At 37.4% G+C, this 19,423-nt stretch overlaps 1 protein-coding gene across 2 annotated transcripts in view; it reads left to right on the top strand.

Moving 5' to 3' along the window:
- Window positions 1-16,225, top strand: part of LOC106880644 (uncharacterized) — a 25,168-nt gene extending 8,943 nt beyond the window's left edge. The window contains exons 1-2 of one of the 2 annotated variants that reach the window (XM_014930684.2): window positions 1,662-2,550; window positions 14,565-16,225. In XM_014930684.2, coding sequence (XP_014786170.1) covers window positions 2,446-2,550; window positions 14,565-15,524 — 1,065 coding nt within the window. In that variant the 5' untranslated portion in view covers window positions 1,662-2,445 and the 3' untranslated portion in view covers window positions 15,525-16,225. Of the gene's footprint in view, window positions 1-1,661; window positions 2,551-14,564 lie in introns of those variants that run through there. The other variant, XM_014930685.2, reaches the window with a different exon arrangement.
- Window positions 16,226-19,423: the final 3,198 nt, after the last annotated feature.

Below are 19,423 nucleotides of genomic sequence, written 5' to 3'. Positions count from 1 at the left end.
AACAATGCTAGCAGCAGGGTTACCACAGCGGATATTTATAGTGGATTGGTAGAGCTTAAGTCTGACGATGTCCTGGGGGAGACTCTGGGCTTCGATAAGAAGCAGCTAGCCAGCCTGTTCGAGAGGACCTTCGGGTCGAGATTCCTGGATAACTACCAGAAATCCTTGACCTGGCTGTGCTACCAATCGACCTTACCGGTTCGGGAAAGGTTATCAAGGCACGTATATGACACCTCCCCCACGTGTCCGAGGTGCTGGCGCGCCAGTGAAACGGTGACGCACGCCTTCATACACTGTGAGGAGCTGAGGGATTTGATAACCTATGCCGAACAATTGATGTCGGATACAGGAGTACGGCTCTCGACTGAGTCCATGATTAAGATTGTACCGCCTTCCTCTCTTTCCAAAGAGAAGAAGGCAGCATTTCTCTGCGTAATAACCATATTGAAAGAAACGGTATGGAAGACGCATTTGGAAGGAATTGTGACTGGACAGTTCAACTCCAGACGAGGTCTGGTGAACCATTTCACCGCCCATCTTGTTTTCAAGATGAGTCTGGAGAGGAGGAGCCTGCCGCAAAGAGTGTTTGCGAAAAGATGGAAGGAAATCGTAAGAAAGTTGAGTATGCAAGGAGCCATGCCAACATGGCCGGACCGGGCATAGAAGGAAAAGAAAAAACAAAAAAAACAAAAGGGAAATCAACCGGTGGGTTAGTAAGACGACCCAAACCAAAAAAAAAAAGAGAATTAAAAAATGTTTATATTTTATATATATTTTTAATGTACCATATCACATTATATCATTATATTCATTATAAAATCCATTATAACATCCATTCGATAGAACATTCGTAAAAGGCTGAAGACCTTATATATATGTTGTTGTCTGTCCCCTCTATGTATCCTATTTATTAGGAATAAAAAGAAAATCTTTGTACCTTCTCCTTTAGAGACGGCGTTTTGTTCAGCCGGTCAGCCAGACTCGGTTCTCACTAACCGACTTTGGCTTACGGAGTTCTTGTTTTTATAACTATTCAAAACTAGTCGGAAGGAGAGACATATTGTTGAGAACAATAGAGTTCGTTGGTGATACCTATTATCTCAATTCCAGCTTTTGGTGACTTAGAAGAGGTTGGAAGGGTGAAGTGGCAAAGACATTATTTTGCTTAGCGAAGGCATCTGGCAAATGTAACTGGGATCTTTTCAATCTCAGTCACAGATTTGGTTGCAACCATACTTCCAAATACAAAAATTAAAATACAATAGGCAACTAAACAAAAGTTGGTGAAAATTAATAAAAAATAAAATAAAACAGAGTGGTGAAAATAATTAGGAGGAGTAAGCAAAAATATCCAAAAACACAGCAGCCAAGCTGGAGAACAAACCGAATAAACCACGCGAGGTTGAAAAATGAATTTAACAGATGACCCAGAAGTTGCTCTTCCATTACTTTCGCAAACAGCAGTAACTTTCTTCAGCTGAATACACGTCATTGATTGGTTATAATTACCCAAATACAACTTTAACAGGAAATAGCTTCTAAAATACAAAATTTTGTCAAAAACGTGAAGAGCGTCATTGGCGAACAAAATTGAAGCAGTAGTGTAAATGCATAATACGGTTACTAATACTGATAGATGATATTGTAGCTTATCTTGATAAATTACGTCACTTATAATTTATACTCATATCAGCAAGTCATCGAAGTCTGCCCTTCCCACTACACACATGTAATCTCTCACACACGCATTTGATCTCCCTCTCACTCACACATTTAATTTCTCTCTCTCCCTCACATACACACACGCACGCGCACGTGTAGCTGTGTGATGACCAAAACCTTGTGAGTGGATTTGTATTCGCCCAACGCAACCACTTGATTACCGGTTCAGCCAAAGAGACCAATGGAATAAGTGCAAACTTAATAAAAAAGGCACTAGGATCAATTTGTTCGACTAAACCTTTCAAAGTTGAGCCCCAGCATGGCCACAGTTCAGCGTCTGGGATCGCAGAGAATTTCTGTTTCTCATTTAATTATCAACAGTTACTTTTCAAAACTATTCAACAGTTTAAAAACATTCTATACATAAATGTTACGACGAGGCCCCGGCTGGTCTGTGTTATTGAACGAACAGTCCCTGTAATTAGGGAACATTGCATACAACTAGTTGGACATGCACATATATTCTTTAAAATTTATTATAATTAGTATCTGAGGACAGTTTTTATGAGGGGGAAATTGTGCCTTGTGCAGTCGTGACATAGTGGATGTGAGTTTATAATTTTTATTTTTGTATGGTAATAATTATAATTATAAAGCTTGTTAGATGAAAGACAAAAGTATACTCGCGTTTATATTTAGATATAAAAAAATATAAAAACTTTTAGACTGTAACTTATTAACGTTAAGAAGAGCGCAAACGATTCTTATACTGCCAACCTTGTTATGTCACTCGAGAAACGTGTACCTAGGAAAAAGAAAGAGTGGAGAAATCGTATCTTACTACGAAGGAGTAAGAGGATTTTCTCTCTGATCTCATCATTGGTTAAGGTGATGTTGCCTTTTTTTTATTTTTGTTATTCTGTGAAATGATTTTGTTGGATCTTTAATTACTTTGGTACTTTAATACATGACTTGGATATTGCAAGGAATAGGGGTCGAGTGAGCATTTCGAGATAAACGATTTAAAATAAATATATCTTAATTGTTGTGTGAGAAAGTATATATATATTCTGATGATAAAATATAGTATCTTTCCAAAACATCCTAAATTTATAGACTATATCTTGTGTGTTTAAGAAAAAAAAAAAAAATTGCAGAAATAAATTTTTAGATTATGAATTACATGGTTCGTTATTAAATATATCCCGCCTCGCCCCCTTTTTTTCCGAACCAAAATAAGGGATTTGTAGCATATTAGGGGGTCAGAGTACTTGATTCCACGCAAAAAATCCGAGTTTTTTTTTTTTTTTTTTTTTACCTTAGTGAAAATTGTGCTGGTGTTAATATAAAAATTTACCTGAACGGTAAAGTGAAAATTGTGCGGGTATTCATGTAAAAATTTACCTGAACGAGCACAAGAAGGGTGTTCTATATAGTTACTTGATCTCAGTGTAATAACCAAATCCCTCCCCATTGTCTTGAAAATTGAAAATGAGAACGACATAACTAACTGTCTTTAAAATGGAAAAGCACGTGGGATAATGCAGTCTAAAATAAGATTATCTTTTAATAAAATATTGGATGATTATAGCAAAACACCTTTAATTATAAATTTGTTCGATTACTCCAGAGGCGAAGATTAAAATAAGCTAACTACAATGTATCCAGTTCATTAACTGTAGATAGTTATCATTGACGGTACATTTCTTTGTTGTACTCAAGTTATTAGAGATAGCTAGTCATTATTTAAATGACTAGCTATCTCTCTCTATATATAAACTTTTTTGTCTGTCAGTCTCCTATGCATTCTCAAATGGCTCCACAAAGTCAAATCAAATTTTACAAGGTAATAAATAGTAGTGTCAACATGTAATTTTTATTTTCATTTGGATTGAAACAATATAAGATTATCTAGGCATAATCTTTCTGCAGTCAAACTATAGTTAAATAACACGACATCACATTTTGTGTATGTGTTCGTTACATACGACACAGTATACCACAATGACGACACATTTTGTATATGAGTGTGCATGTGTCTGTGAGTGTTTGTGTGTTCGTTACATACGAGATACTAAAGATCATTTTATATCACAGCGGCACATTTTGTATAAGTATCAGTTTACGCCTTCCTTATGTACGATATAGTAAAGTAATTTTATACCACAAACACACATTTTGTATATGAGTGAGTGTGTTTGCGCGTTCGTTACGTAAATGTATGTTTGTGTCTGTTTGTCTTATCTGTCACATACACTCACATACATATACTATGTGTGTGAGTATATGTGATTGTAAATTACACTGATGTAAACTGGCTATGTGAAACAGCTATACTGGCTCCAGTAATGAAACTCAATCATGAACTTCTTCAAAAGTTTACATGTACATCAGAAATGGCTTTTCCATCAATTCACACAACAGTTGACCCAGATCATGTTGTTCAATAATACCCTGTTGAATTTCTGAACACACTTAAACCTACTGGGATGCCACCGCATAACTTGACACGAATCTGGATGCTCCCATTATGCTGCTTAAGAATCTTGACTCACCTCACCTATGTAGTGGAACTCGCTTAATTGTTACTTCCATGACGCCCCATGGACCTACAAGCCACAATCAGTACAGGTAGTCACAAAGAAGAAAATTTCTTTATTCCAAAATTTCCTCTCATATCTTCTGATGTTCCATTTCAATTTAAGAGGCTTCAGTTTCCAGTCAAACTAAGTTTTAGTATTTCAAATAACAAATTTCTGGGTTAATCCCTCAAGGTAGTTGGACTTCATCTTTCTACTACATGCTTCTCCCATAGCCAACTCTATGTTCGTTGCTCATGAGTTGGAAGCAACAACAATTTATTCATTTGGACACAAACAAAAAATTACACAATGAATATTGTTTACCCTGAGGTGCTTCAAGATTGACAAATTTTCAGTTCTAAATTCGATTATCATCACAGTTTGGATATTTTTAAAAATAAAATATAGATATTTTGAAATAATTATGAGAAAAAAAATATATCTTCACATTTGTTTACTAATCTGAATAAGAACAACAGTAACCGTGGCAACGCCGGGTAATACAGCTAGTATCTACTAAAAATGTTAAATCACTTGGAAACTTTTTGTTTTCCAGTTCTACAATAGGAACACCTTTAATATTCATTAAAAAATTCACGTTTTTCTTCAGTTCATAAAATCGCTTAAGCATTTGGGCCTTACTTAACCACCTAACTTCACAATGGTACAATAAATTCCCATTTTCGGCTTCAATATATTTCACAATTTCTTTAATTTCCCTATTATTCAATCCTTTGCTTTTTATCAAATTAACAGCCTTAGTTACAACCTTCATTACATTGCCCATCTTGAGATTTTGCACATAAACTTTTCATATGAATAAAGCATTGACACATAAATTTTTCAGATCCAGAAGACGCTTCTTCAATTTATTCTTAATCAGAGCTACGAACCCTTTTTCACGACCTACCATAGATGGAGCGCCATCTGTAGTAAGGCCATTCACTTTTTTTCATATGGTAAATCAAAATCTTTCAAGGCTGAGTTGACCATTTGAAATAAATCTTCACCTCTGTTTGTTCCATGCATTAATTTCAAGGCAAGAAATTCTTCTCGAATGTTGTTTTTTGCAGTTATTCCACGTATAAATATTGCAATTTGAGCGGTATTAGACAGATCAGTTGTCTCATCAATAGCTAGAGGGTTTTTAAAGAAATTTTATATAAACACCTTTCAAACATTACGGTTCTAAAAGAAATTTGTGGGGAAAATCTTTTCCGTTGGGGTGGGGAGAGGACTTTCGAAGAGAAAGAAATTCATAAATTATATTTTTGCTTGAGTGTAATGGAAAAAAAAGTATGATAAAAACTTATTCATTTTTTTGTATGTTTGAGTAATAGAAATAAGGTTTTAAAAAGATCCCATATATCATGGTGAGAGAAACAAATTCATAAATACGGTGTTGAATATGGTCTCACTATAGAAAAAAGTTAAGGGTGATTTAGCTGTTGTTTTTAGTATATGTCACGACCGTCTGATACCTTCTTTATTTGATGAAATGGATCATCGTAGGGTGACTGGTGGGGTCTTCGTCGTGTGTCACGTCGAATGAACACAAAGTTAGCTGTACGGAGGCCTTTTGGTACGGATGATATGGATGTACCATGTGTCGACATGGGAACTGGGCGCAACTGGCCCACGCTGTCTCGCAGTTGAGCGAGGTACCTTTTGACATCCGGGTCTGACTTTGTATTCGGCACTGTAACGGGAACACCGTACACCATTTCTGCAGAGGAAGTGTTGAGATTTTCTTTTGGGGCAGTGCGGATTCCCAGCATCACCCATGGGAGTTGATCGATCCAATTTGGCCCGTTAAGTCTGGTTGTCAGGGATCCCTTCAGGCAGCGGTGAAATCTCTCCACTAATCCGTTGGCCTGTGGGCGGTAGGCTGTTGTGCGGTTCATTGTGATTCCAAAAAGGTTACACATGTCATCCCACAGCTTTGAGGTGAATTGTGGACCCCGATCGGATGAGATGCTATCTGGGACACCAAAACAGGCGACCCAGTTTGCGATGAAGGCTCGGCTGACTTCTTGTGTTTCCATGCTGCTGAGAGGGATAGCTTCAGGCCAACGGGTGTAGCGGTCCACCAAAGTCAGTAGATACGAGCAACCCTATGAATGTGGCAGGGGGCTGACAAGGTCAATGTTGACATGGCTGAATCGGGCCTGAGGTGGTTCATATTTGCCGAGGGGTGTTGGTGTGTTGATGGACCTTGTTGACGGGGATGCAGGACCTGGTCCAGTCCCCGATTTTCTTGGCCATACTGTGCCAGATAAATTTGCTTGACATCAGCCGCCGTGTGGCTTTAGTACCTGGGTGGGAAAGTTCGTAAATGATGTCGAAAACTTTCTTGCGCCAGGCTGATGGGACGATCAGTCGTGGCTTCCCAGTGGATACATCACACGGTAGGGTTGTGCCGTTAGAGCCAAAGTGTACATCCTGCAAAGGATGTGATGGCAGTGCGATAGGCCCTGATCCCGTCATCTGTCTGTTGGGTTGCAGCCATAGCTTCGTAATCCAAGCCTTCCGTTATTAGGACTAGGTAGGTGTGAGAGCGAGTAGGAGCACGAGAGAGTGCGTCGGCAACTGGGTTGCCCTTGCCAATTATGTGTTGGATGTCTGTGGTGTACTCAGAAATTGCTGAAACCTGTCGTTGCTGGCGTGCAGACCAAGGCTCCGAGAGCTTGCTCATAGCAAAGGTGAGTCGTTTGTGATCTGTGAATACTGTAAACGTGCGGTCTTCAAGGAAATAGTGAAAGTGGCGGACACCTAGATGGACAGTCAGTAGTTCCCTGCCAAAAGCACTGTATTTCTGTTCAGGGGGTCGTAGTTGATGGCTGAAGAAGGCGAGCGGTCGCCACTGACTGTTGATGCGTTGTTTCAAAACTCCCCCAATGGCTGTGTCGGATGCGTCAACTGTGAGTGCAGTCCAAGCTGATTTGTGAGGATGAAATAGCATGGTTGTTTGGGCCAGGGCTTGTTTTGTGGATTCGAAGACTGAAGTCATTGTAATATCCCATTCCACCTGTCTTTTTGCACCCTTTTTTGACAGTGCCTTGTATAGGGGTCTCATCACTTTGGCTGCAGAAGGGATGAAGCGATGGTAAAAGTTTACCATGCCCACGAATTGATGTAGAGCCTTGCTTGTGGTGGGGCGTGGAAAGGATAAGATAGCTTTTACTTTTTCTGGCAGGGGTGTAGCGCCGGCACTTGTGATTCGATATCCCAAGAAGTCGATTTCTGTCACACCAAAAACGCACTTGGCGGAGTTGATTACTAAACCATACTGTTCCAGCCTATCAAAAAGAGTCAATAGGTGCTTCTTATGTAGCTCTGCGTCTGGGCTTGCAATAAGGATATCTAAGTATGCAAAGACAAAATCGAGACCTCTGCACACAGTGTCCATCAGGCGTTGGAAAGATTGTGCCACATTTTTCAACCCAAAGGTTGTACGTAGAAATTCGTACAGACCGAAAGGAGTGATTACAGCGGTTTTCGGTACATCGTCGTCTTGTACTGGTTTTTGGTGGTATCCCCGGATGAGGTAAAGCTTGGAGAAAACTGAGCACCCAGCTAGCTGGGCTGAAAAATCTTGTATGTTTGGAATGGGATAGCGGTCAGGTGTCGTATCTGCGTTGAGACGGCGGTTATCTCCGCAGGTTCGATAACCTCCTTTGGATTTTGGGGCCACATGCAGGGGTGATGACCAGGGATTGCTTGATCAGTGAACTATGTCCAATGCCTCCATATTGTCGAACTCGACCTTTGTGATTGCAAGTTTGTCTGGTGATAGACGACGTGCGCAGCTGTGCACTGGAGGGCCGGTGAAGGTAAACTGTAATATTGTCCATCTACCTTTTCATCTACTACCCTCCTTCACCTACTTGTTGTAACATCCATTCATTTGTTCGATGATCCTTGTAAGTGATTAGTAATATTCTCCTATACTCTCACCTTTCAAACTCATTGATTATGTTCTCTTTGAATTCCTTCAGAGTCCATACTTTGCAAACATAAATGCCTATCGGCCAAATGAATACTAGCACTTTTGCTGCTCCAGATGTTATTAAGCTTTTTCATATGCTATGGCTAGCCATGTCCGAATGAATGGCTAGTTGGTTGGACAAGAGTGACAAGGCAGCTGGAGGATTCATGCTTAATCAAGAAGACTTTCATAGAAGTGTCATCAACATACTGCATGCATACAATACATAACAATGAATCTGTGATGCAACTGAATAACATTATCAGCAAGGGATTCCCTACTATCTAAGCTTAGGTCCTTTATACACTATGTTCGATATAAAAGATAGCATGGTCACAGTAGAAATGCTTTTGGTTATTTGTCTGGTCAATCAAAGCTGATCTGCTGCTAAGCAACAAGTTTTATACTAATTTGAATCAAGAAGAAAGTAACTACCTAAAGGAAAGGGTTAAGTGGTGGAACTGAATGTCGTTACAATCTCGAGCTAATTATTATTATTATTATTATTTTTTTTTTTTCTTGTAAGTCAGTCTGTTATTGATCCATCTACCATTATTCGTTTGACAAAAACAAAATTGACCACTTCTTTTATTTTTACACAAGTTGCAGATATTGTTAAAAGCATTCAGTTGAAATCAATCAATCTGACCATATACTGGTGAAGGAGTAATTGTTAGGATCTCATTAAGCTAACTGGCATAGTGCTATGGCTCAGATTGTTCCAGTCACACTACTTTGTACATTGCATGTATATAAAGTATATAAATCATTTCATTTTCATCATGCTTTTTTCTCTTAGTTCATTTTTTACTTAAATCAAAGTGTTACTATTATCCGAAAGTGTAAGAGTATGAATAATGCCAATTGTGGTGGATTGAAATAGTAGAATTGCTCTGTAAACACAACCAGAGTATCGGTTGTGGTGCTCTGTAAATACGGCCACTAATTTAGTTAAGAATAACACTGTATAACATGATTTTTATCTTTGGGAAGCAACTGTGATTTCCTATTTGCTTACCCCTAGAACCTATGAAAATTGGATAATATTTTCTTCAAATATTGCTTTTGTTACATTTATTCAAGCCCCAAAACATCCCTCTCAATACATGGCTATGATGTTCCCCCACTACTTTTGCTCATGGTCAGAGATGTACATATTATCAGCCATTAAAGGACATACTCAAGTGGATAAGGTCAAACAAATGACAAGCAAATCTGTGGCATTGAGCAGAATATTTGTTATAATGATGTTCCTGTTTCCACAACTCAGCACTGAATTCAGCTGAAATGTAATGGAAAATAGATCAGTTTCAAAACATTGATGTCCAGATCACAAAAGCAAAGTTTGAAAGGAGTGGTAGACATTTCCTTTGATTTCTAGATAGAAGCAAATAGGAAATAACACTGACCAAAGAAATGAAAATTCAAATTTTGTTTCACAATGTAATTAATCCAGACTCTGCTATCTGGTATCTTAGTTGCTATTACTGTTTGTCTCCAAGTTGGCTCTGATTGATTAGACCTCTGACCATTCTAACCATAATAAATCTCTTTTTTTATTCCACATCTAGGATATCTAACACTACATTGAACTATGTGTCAGTTTAAAGTGGTATTGAGAGAGAATTGCTTAGCTCCAAGGACAGCTTGATTGAGCAGGTGTATATTCAGCAGTATTCCAATAACAACACCTATTTTTTAAATTTCTTTTAAACAATAGGTTGTTATTTCAAGGAAATCTGCTTGAGGTTTTAAACAATTTGAGTGACCTCATTGAAGTTTCAAAGATAGACATTACTGATGCTGTGGTGCTCTGTGAAAGGCCGATTATGTGTGATGAAATATGGGAAGTGTTGGCTGGCTGCATGGGGGAGAATTGCTGGAGGCTGGATGGTCTGACCTACTGCCTTTATTTTTATATGTCAGACTTGTTTGGTGACATAGTAAATGTTTACTGTAACTGGTTTCAGAATGGGAGAATTCCCAGTCATTTGAGCTGTGGTGTAGTACTGCTATTGAAAAAGGACTCCAACAGGGGGTGGGGATTACTTCAATAATTTTAAGCTTATAACTCTACCAAATGCAAAACTAAAAATTTTGGCCAAGTATTAGCCAAAATGTTGCTTGTCATGGATGATCTTACCATTGATGCAGAGACAATTGCCACCCCAAACAGATCTATCCATGGCAATCTCCACCTCATGCAATACATCGTAGAGAGAGTGGCTAAAGTACATGGTATGGGTGGAGCCTCGATCAATCAAAAGCCTTCAATAGAGCCAACCACCAATACTTGGCTGCTGTTCTCATGGTGGGTTGTTTCGGTCCTGTCTTTAGACCCACAATGTACAACGATACCTGCAAGGTGGTAGATGAATGGTCTATTGGAATCATCCAGTATCATGCGCTCGATCCATGAAAGTTGTCTTTTCATTATGTACTGACACTTTAGCTGCTTCTACGGAAATTAGAGATGTTGAGGATAATCCTACATGATCTAGGATGTGGAAAAACTGTGTTGGCATGTGTGAACGATGTCGCCTTCATAGTGTTGAACACCAGACACATAGAAGTGCTCGGCACCGCCCTAAAGGACTATAAAGTAGTGACAGGAGCAGGAGCAAAAAATGAACCCCAAAGAGTCAGCTGGCCTGAAGTCCAGCACTTGGAGAGGTGGGTCCATACTGTCTAAGGTCAACACCAAGGTTGACTTTGCCTTTCATCATTTCGGGATCAATAAAGTAAGTACCAGTTGAGTATTGGGGTCAATTTAATCAACTTACCTCTCCCTAAAATTTCAGGCCTTGTGCTTATAGCAGAAAAGATTATTATTATTATTATTGTTAGTAGGCAGAATCATTAGCGCTTCAGAAAAATGCCTTGCGGTACTTCTTTCAACTCTTTACATTCTGAGTTCAAATCCTGTCAAAATCAACATTGCTGTTCACCTTTTTGTGGTTGATATATCTAATCCCTCCCCTCAAAACTGCTAACCATATGCCCTAAATTAGAAATTAATGATATGCTGGATATCAAGCCAGTTTAATGTTTATTATACAATAATAACTTCAGATACCTGAGCTGTATTACAGAAAACGCATTTAAAAAAATCTAAACAAACAATATAAAAAAGGAAAAAAACAAAGAAAACTTTTTAGATTCGCGTTCTCGCCCCACCCTCATAGACATACACAGTTTAACTACATCATAACTCTTTGTTATGTGGCAGCTACAGAAGTAAAATGGACATGCACAGTAACTATTTCCACTCTCCTGTATGTTTTTTAAAATCCGGAAGCAGATGGTTTCCTGTCTTACTATGACAAATCAGGCTCTGTTGAACCTGAATACAGCAGATGTAATTGTCTTGATTTTACTTGCCTTTTCTTTTCCTGGATAGAACGTAAATACAAGAATGTACTTAGAAAATAAACAAAGAAATGTTTATTAATTCCGTTTGTATAAACTAATCAAAAAAGGTTGAATGAGTGGAAGGAGCTTCAGAGACTGCAGATATCGACCGACAGATGTCCAATCTGAATTATCAAATCAATTCAATTTTACCAGTGAATAAAGGTGAGCAGTGAGAGTGTTCCAGGACGCTGCATCACTGAGATGAAAGGATTAGATGATTGTGAAGTGGAGAGTAGTATGCAGTTAGAGAAGTTCAAAGGTGGCTATTGGGTTGGAGATGTGCAATTATTTACTTCAGTGGAACTAGAGCTGTTCATGTAGTAAAAATGGAAAAGAAACAGTATGTCTATGGGATAGTGAGTGAACCCGGCTGGTGATTTAATTGTTGCCAATCAGTCGAACAATCCTCCTTCTTCGATCAGGGATGCTGGCATGTTCGCAGCAACGACGGAAGCACCACAGCCCCGTCAACGTGAGCAGTGAACTGAAATATTTTTTTTTTTATTCGAAAGAAGAGACCCTTTCTTTTGTTTTTTTTCATGATGTATTTTTGGCTATTTTATGTATGTAGAGTTGCCGCAAAAGGTCATCAATCAATGAAAGAAGAACCTCTACACGGTTGCTTGACCTGTTAGAAATAGCTATCAAACTTCCCTCACACCACAATATACTGTCTTAAAGAAAAGACTGACTGGATAATGTAGCATTGGACACACTAACCTAGCTAGTGAATATGGATGTGGTTGAGGTGGGTCATGGGGGGTGCAGCCCGTCCTGTAGAAAGCGTTTAAGGGGGTGGAACTTTAGGGTCTGCTGTATGTATAAACCTGTATAGGCTTAGGGGCCTGGCAAGGAGGGCAGTAGACTTAAGGGCTGCCCTGGGAAGCACATACTCTAACTATGCCACTGTTGGATATACAAAAAGATGAGATAATAGTCAATGCTGTATTATATTTGATCATAGATTTGCTTGGTAAGGATAGATTTGCTTCGCCTGGGGCGAAGTAACAAGGGTGACCAGACTCACTTTTGGAGCAAATTTAGGGTCTATTTACCGTTTCATTTAATAACTCGATAAAATAAGGCTGGAGACTTTCTTTGATATCTATATAAAACAAAATGTAACAGGTCAGGTTAGGTATGAGGGCATGCGCTGTTGCAGTGCATCGCTACATCCACCATTTGTCAGCATTTGCTTGGGGTGTCCTGGGCAATCATCTCAGCCCTCATCTCAGCAAGATACTTCCTCATCTGCCGCAACTATGTGGCATGTGATCGACCAGCATGAGCCGTTACCCCAACTGGATCATCACTGAAGAGAACATGATACACAGGATCCAACTTGGAAAAATAAGGAACATGGCTAAACAGTCTGAGTTGACATTCCCGAATCATACAAATAACAAATAAAAAAATCTTTATTAATTTAAAAGTGGATAAGGTCGAGTGGTGAGAGTGTTCCTGGAGGCTGCACTACCGAGAAGAAAGGATTTGACGATTGTGAAGTGGAGATTTATTTGCAGTAAGATGGCTATTGGGTTGGAGATGTGCAACTATTTTCTTCACTAGAACTGGAGCCGTTCTTGTAGTAAAGATGGAAAAAAAACAACTGAAAATAGAAGATTATGTTTAGCTGAGACATCTATTTAAATTGCAGGAATGAGATTTTTGCCCTTGCCCATGTGAAAGAAGATATATAGATTATCTTATCTATGGATCCGCTATGACTATAATCATTAGGTTCTTTACCTTCTGTTATCAGATCCTGAGAATCCAACAAAGTCTTTAACCAAAACATGCACAAGTTAACATACATATACATATGCACCCAAACTTGGGCTTAATGTTCAGACACCCACTCAAACATTCTCAAAAAAGCTCTACACACAAACCGACACAATACACATAACCCTTTAACCCCTCTGCATACATTTTCACCCACCTGACTCATGCTGTCTTGCAGCCATTTTAGATTCTTTGGTACCAAATGACGTAATACTTGATAAATACCTTGCTCATTTGCCTCCAGCGACTTTGTTTACTCTTTTTTCCAGTATCCTCAAACATGATGTGAATTTTTTCACCTCCAGTAACAGAGCAATCACCATATTTTTTTCATACATGTCATCTCTGAAGAGGTTGTGGTACTGACCATGCTATCATTTAACAACCAGTGCAAAATTGATTGATAAGATTGACTGAAATACATCTTTGATACTGTATACTTTGATTAATATATTCACTGTATTAACAAATATACGAGTGCATATTTTTCTGATGTACAGATTCTTCCATGACTATGTGAGTGCGTAATGTTGATCTTTATCTGTCGAGTGGCTAAGTTACATTAACTACAGTTTTATTTTTAGAAAGTTATTACCCTTGAAACAATTGAAAAACCCCATAAATGCTGTTTCTGTATAATCTTTGTTTTATAAACACTACATGGTCATAGATCAGGGACTGTGGAAGAACCCTAACCCAACGTACTCTTGTCTGACCCAAGCAAGCATGGAAAAATAAATGTTAAGCCGATGATGATGATGATGATGTTGGTTATGGAAAAATATGAATTCAGACGATTAATATACTCAGTTTAGTATGTAATTAGACTTTTGATTTAAAGATATTCTTGACAGTTGAAAGATGAAGTTGGCCTGAGTTTGAAAATGGAATACAGAGTGATGGAGCCAAATATGGAAAAATATTTTTTAGTCCAACACTCTACCTTTCACCACCTTGTAACACATTAATTGGAAATGTATACAAACAGAATCCTCCATATATTCCGGAACTTAGTAATTTACAGTTTTTGTTTTGTTGTAATTATTTCTACATATTTTATTGTGTGTGTATTATTAAAAAAGAAAAAAATTCTTGCTCATTTTTTTTTAATATCAATTTTCTTACTTTTTCAGATGCTGGCCATAAAACATATTTTCAATTACAGCCACCGGCTAAAGATTTTTGCTGTACTTCTTATGATACTTATTGTTGGTATTATCTATCTAAATATGAACATGTTTTCAGAAAATGTAAACCTTATTCATCTTTACAAAGTAACAAAACAAAAACACCAAGGCCAGTTTTGTACTATATTTACTTCATGGACGACAAGAAAAGATAAAGCAATTGTACACAATAACACTTTGCATTTATGGACACAGCTGGGACCTGATATTCAACTAGTTTTATTTACAAATGAATCAATTCTTGCTCAGGAAGCTCTTGCTCTTGGCTGGAAAGTACTACCAATTTTACATGTTGCCTGTGGAAATTTACCTGTGCTAAAAAGCATGTTTTTGGATGTTCAGCGCAATTTTCCGTCCAAAGTTTATGGTTATGCCAATTCAGATATTCTCTTTGATTCTACGCTTAACACCACTCTACGTTCAATCTTAAAGCACGAACAATTTTACCAAAACCACGGATTTCTCATAACTGGCCGTAGAACAAATGTTAATTTTCATAATCTAACTGTAAAAAGTATCAGAAACCTATCCAAGGTTGCATCAAAAGGGTCTTTAGCAAGAATATGGGGTGAAGACTATTTTTTTACAGGAACCAATTTTCCCTGGAGTACATTTCCTAACATGGTCATTGGACGGGTCGCCTTTGATAATTATATTATCATATTTGGCAACATAAACAAAGCATGTATGATTGATACTACAATGAGCATATTAGCAGTTCACCAAACCACTAGTGATGGTAACCTAGCTAGTTCCAAACGACCAAATGCAAAATGTAATACCAAGTTGATAAAACCGCAAAAATATAGACAGGGTTATACAGACTGTATACCACTGGAAACGAGATATGATTTTCAAGGTATAGTTCAAATAATCAAACGCACGACACCTCCACTTTGTCACTGATAATTATAAATATTTGGGAATGCTTTATTGAAGGTATTTAAATATTTAACATATGGGATTTCCTCAGACATATCATCAAGCATTTTATGAATAGAACTAACGTCAGTGTTTTTCATAAACTAAAAATCAAACATTTACTTTTTGACATTTACAACAATTGTCCAACAGCCATCTAACCCACACAGAATTTGGTATAGTCACAGAACCACATATTGAACAAACATACATATTGAAATAAAGCCCTTTCTTTTCATACACACGCACGCGTGCATGCACACACACACACACACACACACACACACACACACACACACACACACACACACACACTCTGAGCCTACAAGAGAGCATCTATGGGGCTGCTGAGCCTGCTAGCAATTAATTGCAGGCAAATGTTCATGGATCTCACTCCAACTTAGGAGAGAGAAAAAAAAGAAAAAAAACACATTTAGTAATTTTAACCTGGATACTCCCCCATCTCTAAACATGGAAATGCCATGATTGGATTGCTTTTCGTCTTTGGTCTGCTGGAGCTGGAGCTATGCAACAAAAAATCATACAAGCAGGTGAATAAGCAAGAAAAGAGATTCGTGGTGTATGTTATGTTTTCATATATTTTTGTGAATACAGATCAAATGTTATTTATGTTATTATGAAATAATTTATTTTAAATAAAGTGAAATAGCTTTGTGTATTTTCTATTTGAGATTTTAATGTTTCAAATATAACCAATATTCTCCAACATCGAGATTATGCATTTTAACAAGTGAACCAAATGTTCGGTATTTTATCATTACACACACACTCAACTACAAAACAATGTATGAATTATGGTGTTTAGTTAGGTACAGTTATGTTCTGATTACATAAACTGCTATCGTTTTATCAAAATTAACATGATTTTATTAAAGCATATGCAGATGTCCTTACATGAAATAATAGATCTCGGTTGATTTTGACAATGAGTATTGAGTTTGATTAACTGAACTACCTATTCATTGAATTAACATGTGAATATTCTACAGGCATGTACCCTTAATGCAATTCTCAGGAAGAATCAGTGTTTGCCATACTGGAATCTTTGTGGTTTTCGTTACTGCTTACAATTATTGGCATGTCAACACATTGCTCCCCTTGTACATGCACACACATATACTCACACAGTTGAATGTTCACTATCCCACTTTCATTGCACACACACACACACAAACATTCACATACCTCCCTTTTACATACTCACAGAGTTGAAACGCTCTCACTACCAATCTGCCATCACCCCTTCCTTTCTCATTTATATGTTGTGACGGAGAAAAACACAAGAGTATTATTATAATAAGAAAGATTATCTTTCTCGTATCTCCTACTCCTCCTTGTGCACATGCACAGCATCTTTGGTTACTATGGAAACAGAGCTTCTTGCCATGGTGATGTCTAAAATACTCGCTTCTGATTGGCTAAAATACCAACATTTTGCAAATTTTGAAGGCTAATAATTTTTTAATTATGGATCAGAAAAATGAATTTCATTTTCATAATTAGTATGCAAAACTTAATCCATATACCAAATTTGAAAACAATTGGAACAAAATTATAAACAGTGATGAAAACCACAAAGATCCCCATACTGTAGTGTAGCATTAGCTTAATATTTTAATTACAGGTACGAATCCTTCCAACAAGTTTCAGCACAGTTTCTGTTTACCCAGTTTCACTCACAAAGCTTGGGTCAGCTTGAGACTATGCTCAAAAAAAAAGACTTGCCTACGATGTCTTATGGTGGTATCAAACCCGGAATGTTGTGATTGCTGATTGGTTATGGACTGTAATTAATAACAAAAATCAGTGCATAGTTGTGTGATAATCTTGAAGAAGAATCAATTTCTTAACCCTGTTGTGCAAATTTGAACACGACTGTAGCATCTTTATTGTTCAAACAAGGTTTATCGTTTGTGATGGAAGTGGCTATACAACAGCACACCACAACACATCATTAATCTATACAGTGTTGGTCAGGTAAAGGAATTTGTATAATTGACCTGAATGTCAACATCTCCATTCCTAAAATACCAGTTTTCCTGTCTACCTGATTTATGATCTGCGAGTTTCTGTTAACATACACTTCTGATGACCTTAATTTATGACATTTATTTCAATTTCATTTCCTAGTTGTAAATTTTTTGCTTGGATTTCATTGCTAAGCTTATTTGAAAGAAAGGTAAAAAGAAAAAAGGAAGAAACCCCTAAACAATGTGATTTCCATTTAATTTATGACCTTACACCTACCTACATAAGAAACTTATTGTTATTAAGATAACGAGAGATCTACATGGTCGCTCGATTTGGTGGAATTAGCAACCACATCTCTCAATGTAGTCCCCAATATATTGTATTTAGGACTGGGGAAGGAATTACAGAATAAAGAACGTGAAATTGGATAAAATTTAGATTGTACCAGAAATGGGCAATATAAATAAAATTGTCTGATCAAGGCTGACCAGCTATTTAAAAAAAAACTAGCATTATTGGCCTGTAATGAATAGGACTCTTTTAAAATTTAATGAATAACTTTATTAGTTTTCTCATAACTGATAAAAAATATCTTGAAAATTTCTTTGCACAAATTTCCTGGTTATATTCCTCATTTCTGGTTCAGTAACATGTTGCTGCATTTGAATTGGTGCTGTGAAACTTGAGTATTTGCGAAGTTAACGTGACCTCCAATGCTTACAACATTGAGCATTGGAGATGATTTGTTGTTCATGGTGTATGAGCCACTAATGAGTGGGCTAGCTGCAACTTCGAGTTGTATCCAATCTCATATACATTCCCGACCATATAACTCAATGACTTTTATTAAATTTCGTCTTCCTGCTCAAGAATATACATCAACCATCGATATGTAGATTTTGTTATTGTTCTTGAAAGAAATAATTGATAATGTGTCTATATTTAAAGGAATGTTAACTGAATTGTTTATAAGACGGGCTTCAGTAAGATCGAAGAAAAGTTGAAACCGCTTCGTGGACCTCTTGTACCTTCTTGCACACACCACGAATCTATTGATCTTACTGGTAATTTTTGTTTCACTTTAGCGAGTACTGCTTGAAAAATCTATTTCTAGGATTTAATAAGGAAGTTGTTTAACATTTTTGGTGAGAAAGCGTAAACTCGATTTTTCAAGGTTCTTCACTCGTCAAAATAAACTCTGCTTTTTCAAAATGTGACCAGTCAGTTCGAAACTGATGCTTTGTAATGAGAAAAAGTACCCATCTTTTTCCGTGGATCACTTTGCATATCTCAAAGAAGAATCCAATAGCGTCAAGAACTTGTTAGATGGATTGGAGTATAATGAGCATGCCTGAGAGTTTATTGAAGACTTCAAACTGGAGACATTTCTGATGAGCCTCCAAGGTGGCTTTACCAAGTTTCCTGGCTATCTTTGCCTTTGGGACAGTGCAGACTCTGTGGCACATTATCACAGATGGTACTGAACACAATGGATTGAGTTCTCTGTAGTTAGAAACGACGTCAAATGTGAGACATTTGTAAGCTCTTTCACTTTGCATAAAATTAGGTCATGTGAAATAATTTAAGGCTCTTGATTAAGAGCATGTAGTTTTTGAATACTTTTAGAATTTCTTTTCTAAGCTATCTGAAGCAAATGTCATTGTGGGTAATTTTGTTAGACTACAGATAAAGAACATCCTGTAGTACACAGAATTTATGATGCTCAGTGGAAGGGAGAAAGCAGTGTAGGAAGTTTTGTTGCAGTGATTCGGGAATTCTTAAGCAAGCGCATGTAGAGTTGGTTGAGTTCTAGGCTCCAGAATGTCTCTGAAAATTAACATCCTTGACACTAATCTTGATAATTCAAGAATACTGGAACATTCTCACTGGAG

The sequence above is a fragment of the Octopus bimaculoides genome, chromosome 1 (assembly GCF_001194135.2).
Source record: "Octopus bimaculoides isolate UCB-OBI-ISO-001 chromosome 1, ASM119413v2, whole genome shotgun sequence".
Taxonomy (NCBI): domain Eukaryota; kingdom Metazoa; phylum Mollusca; class Cephalopoda; order Octopoda; family Octopodidae; genus Octopus; species Octopus bimaculoides.
This window is presented reverse-complemented; position numbering and strand designations above follow the sequence as displayed.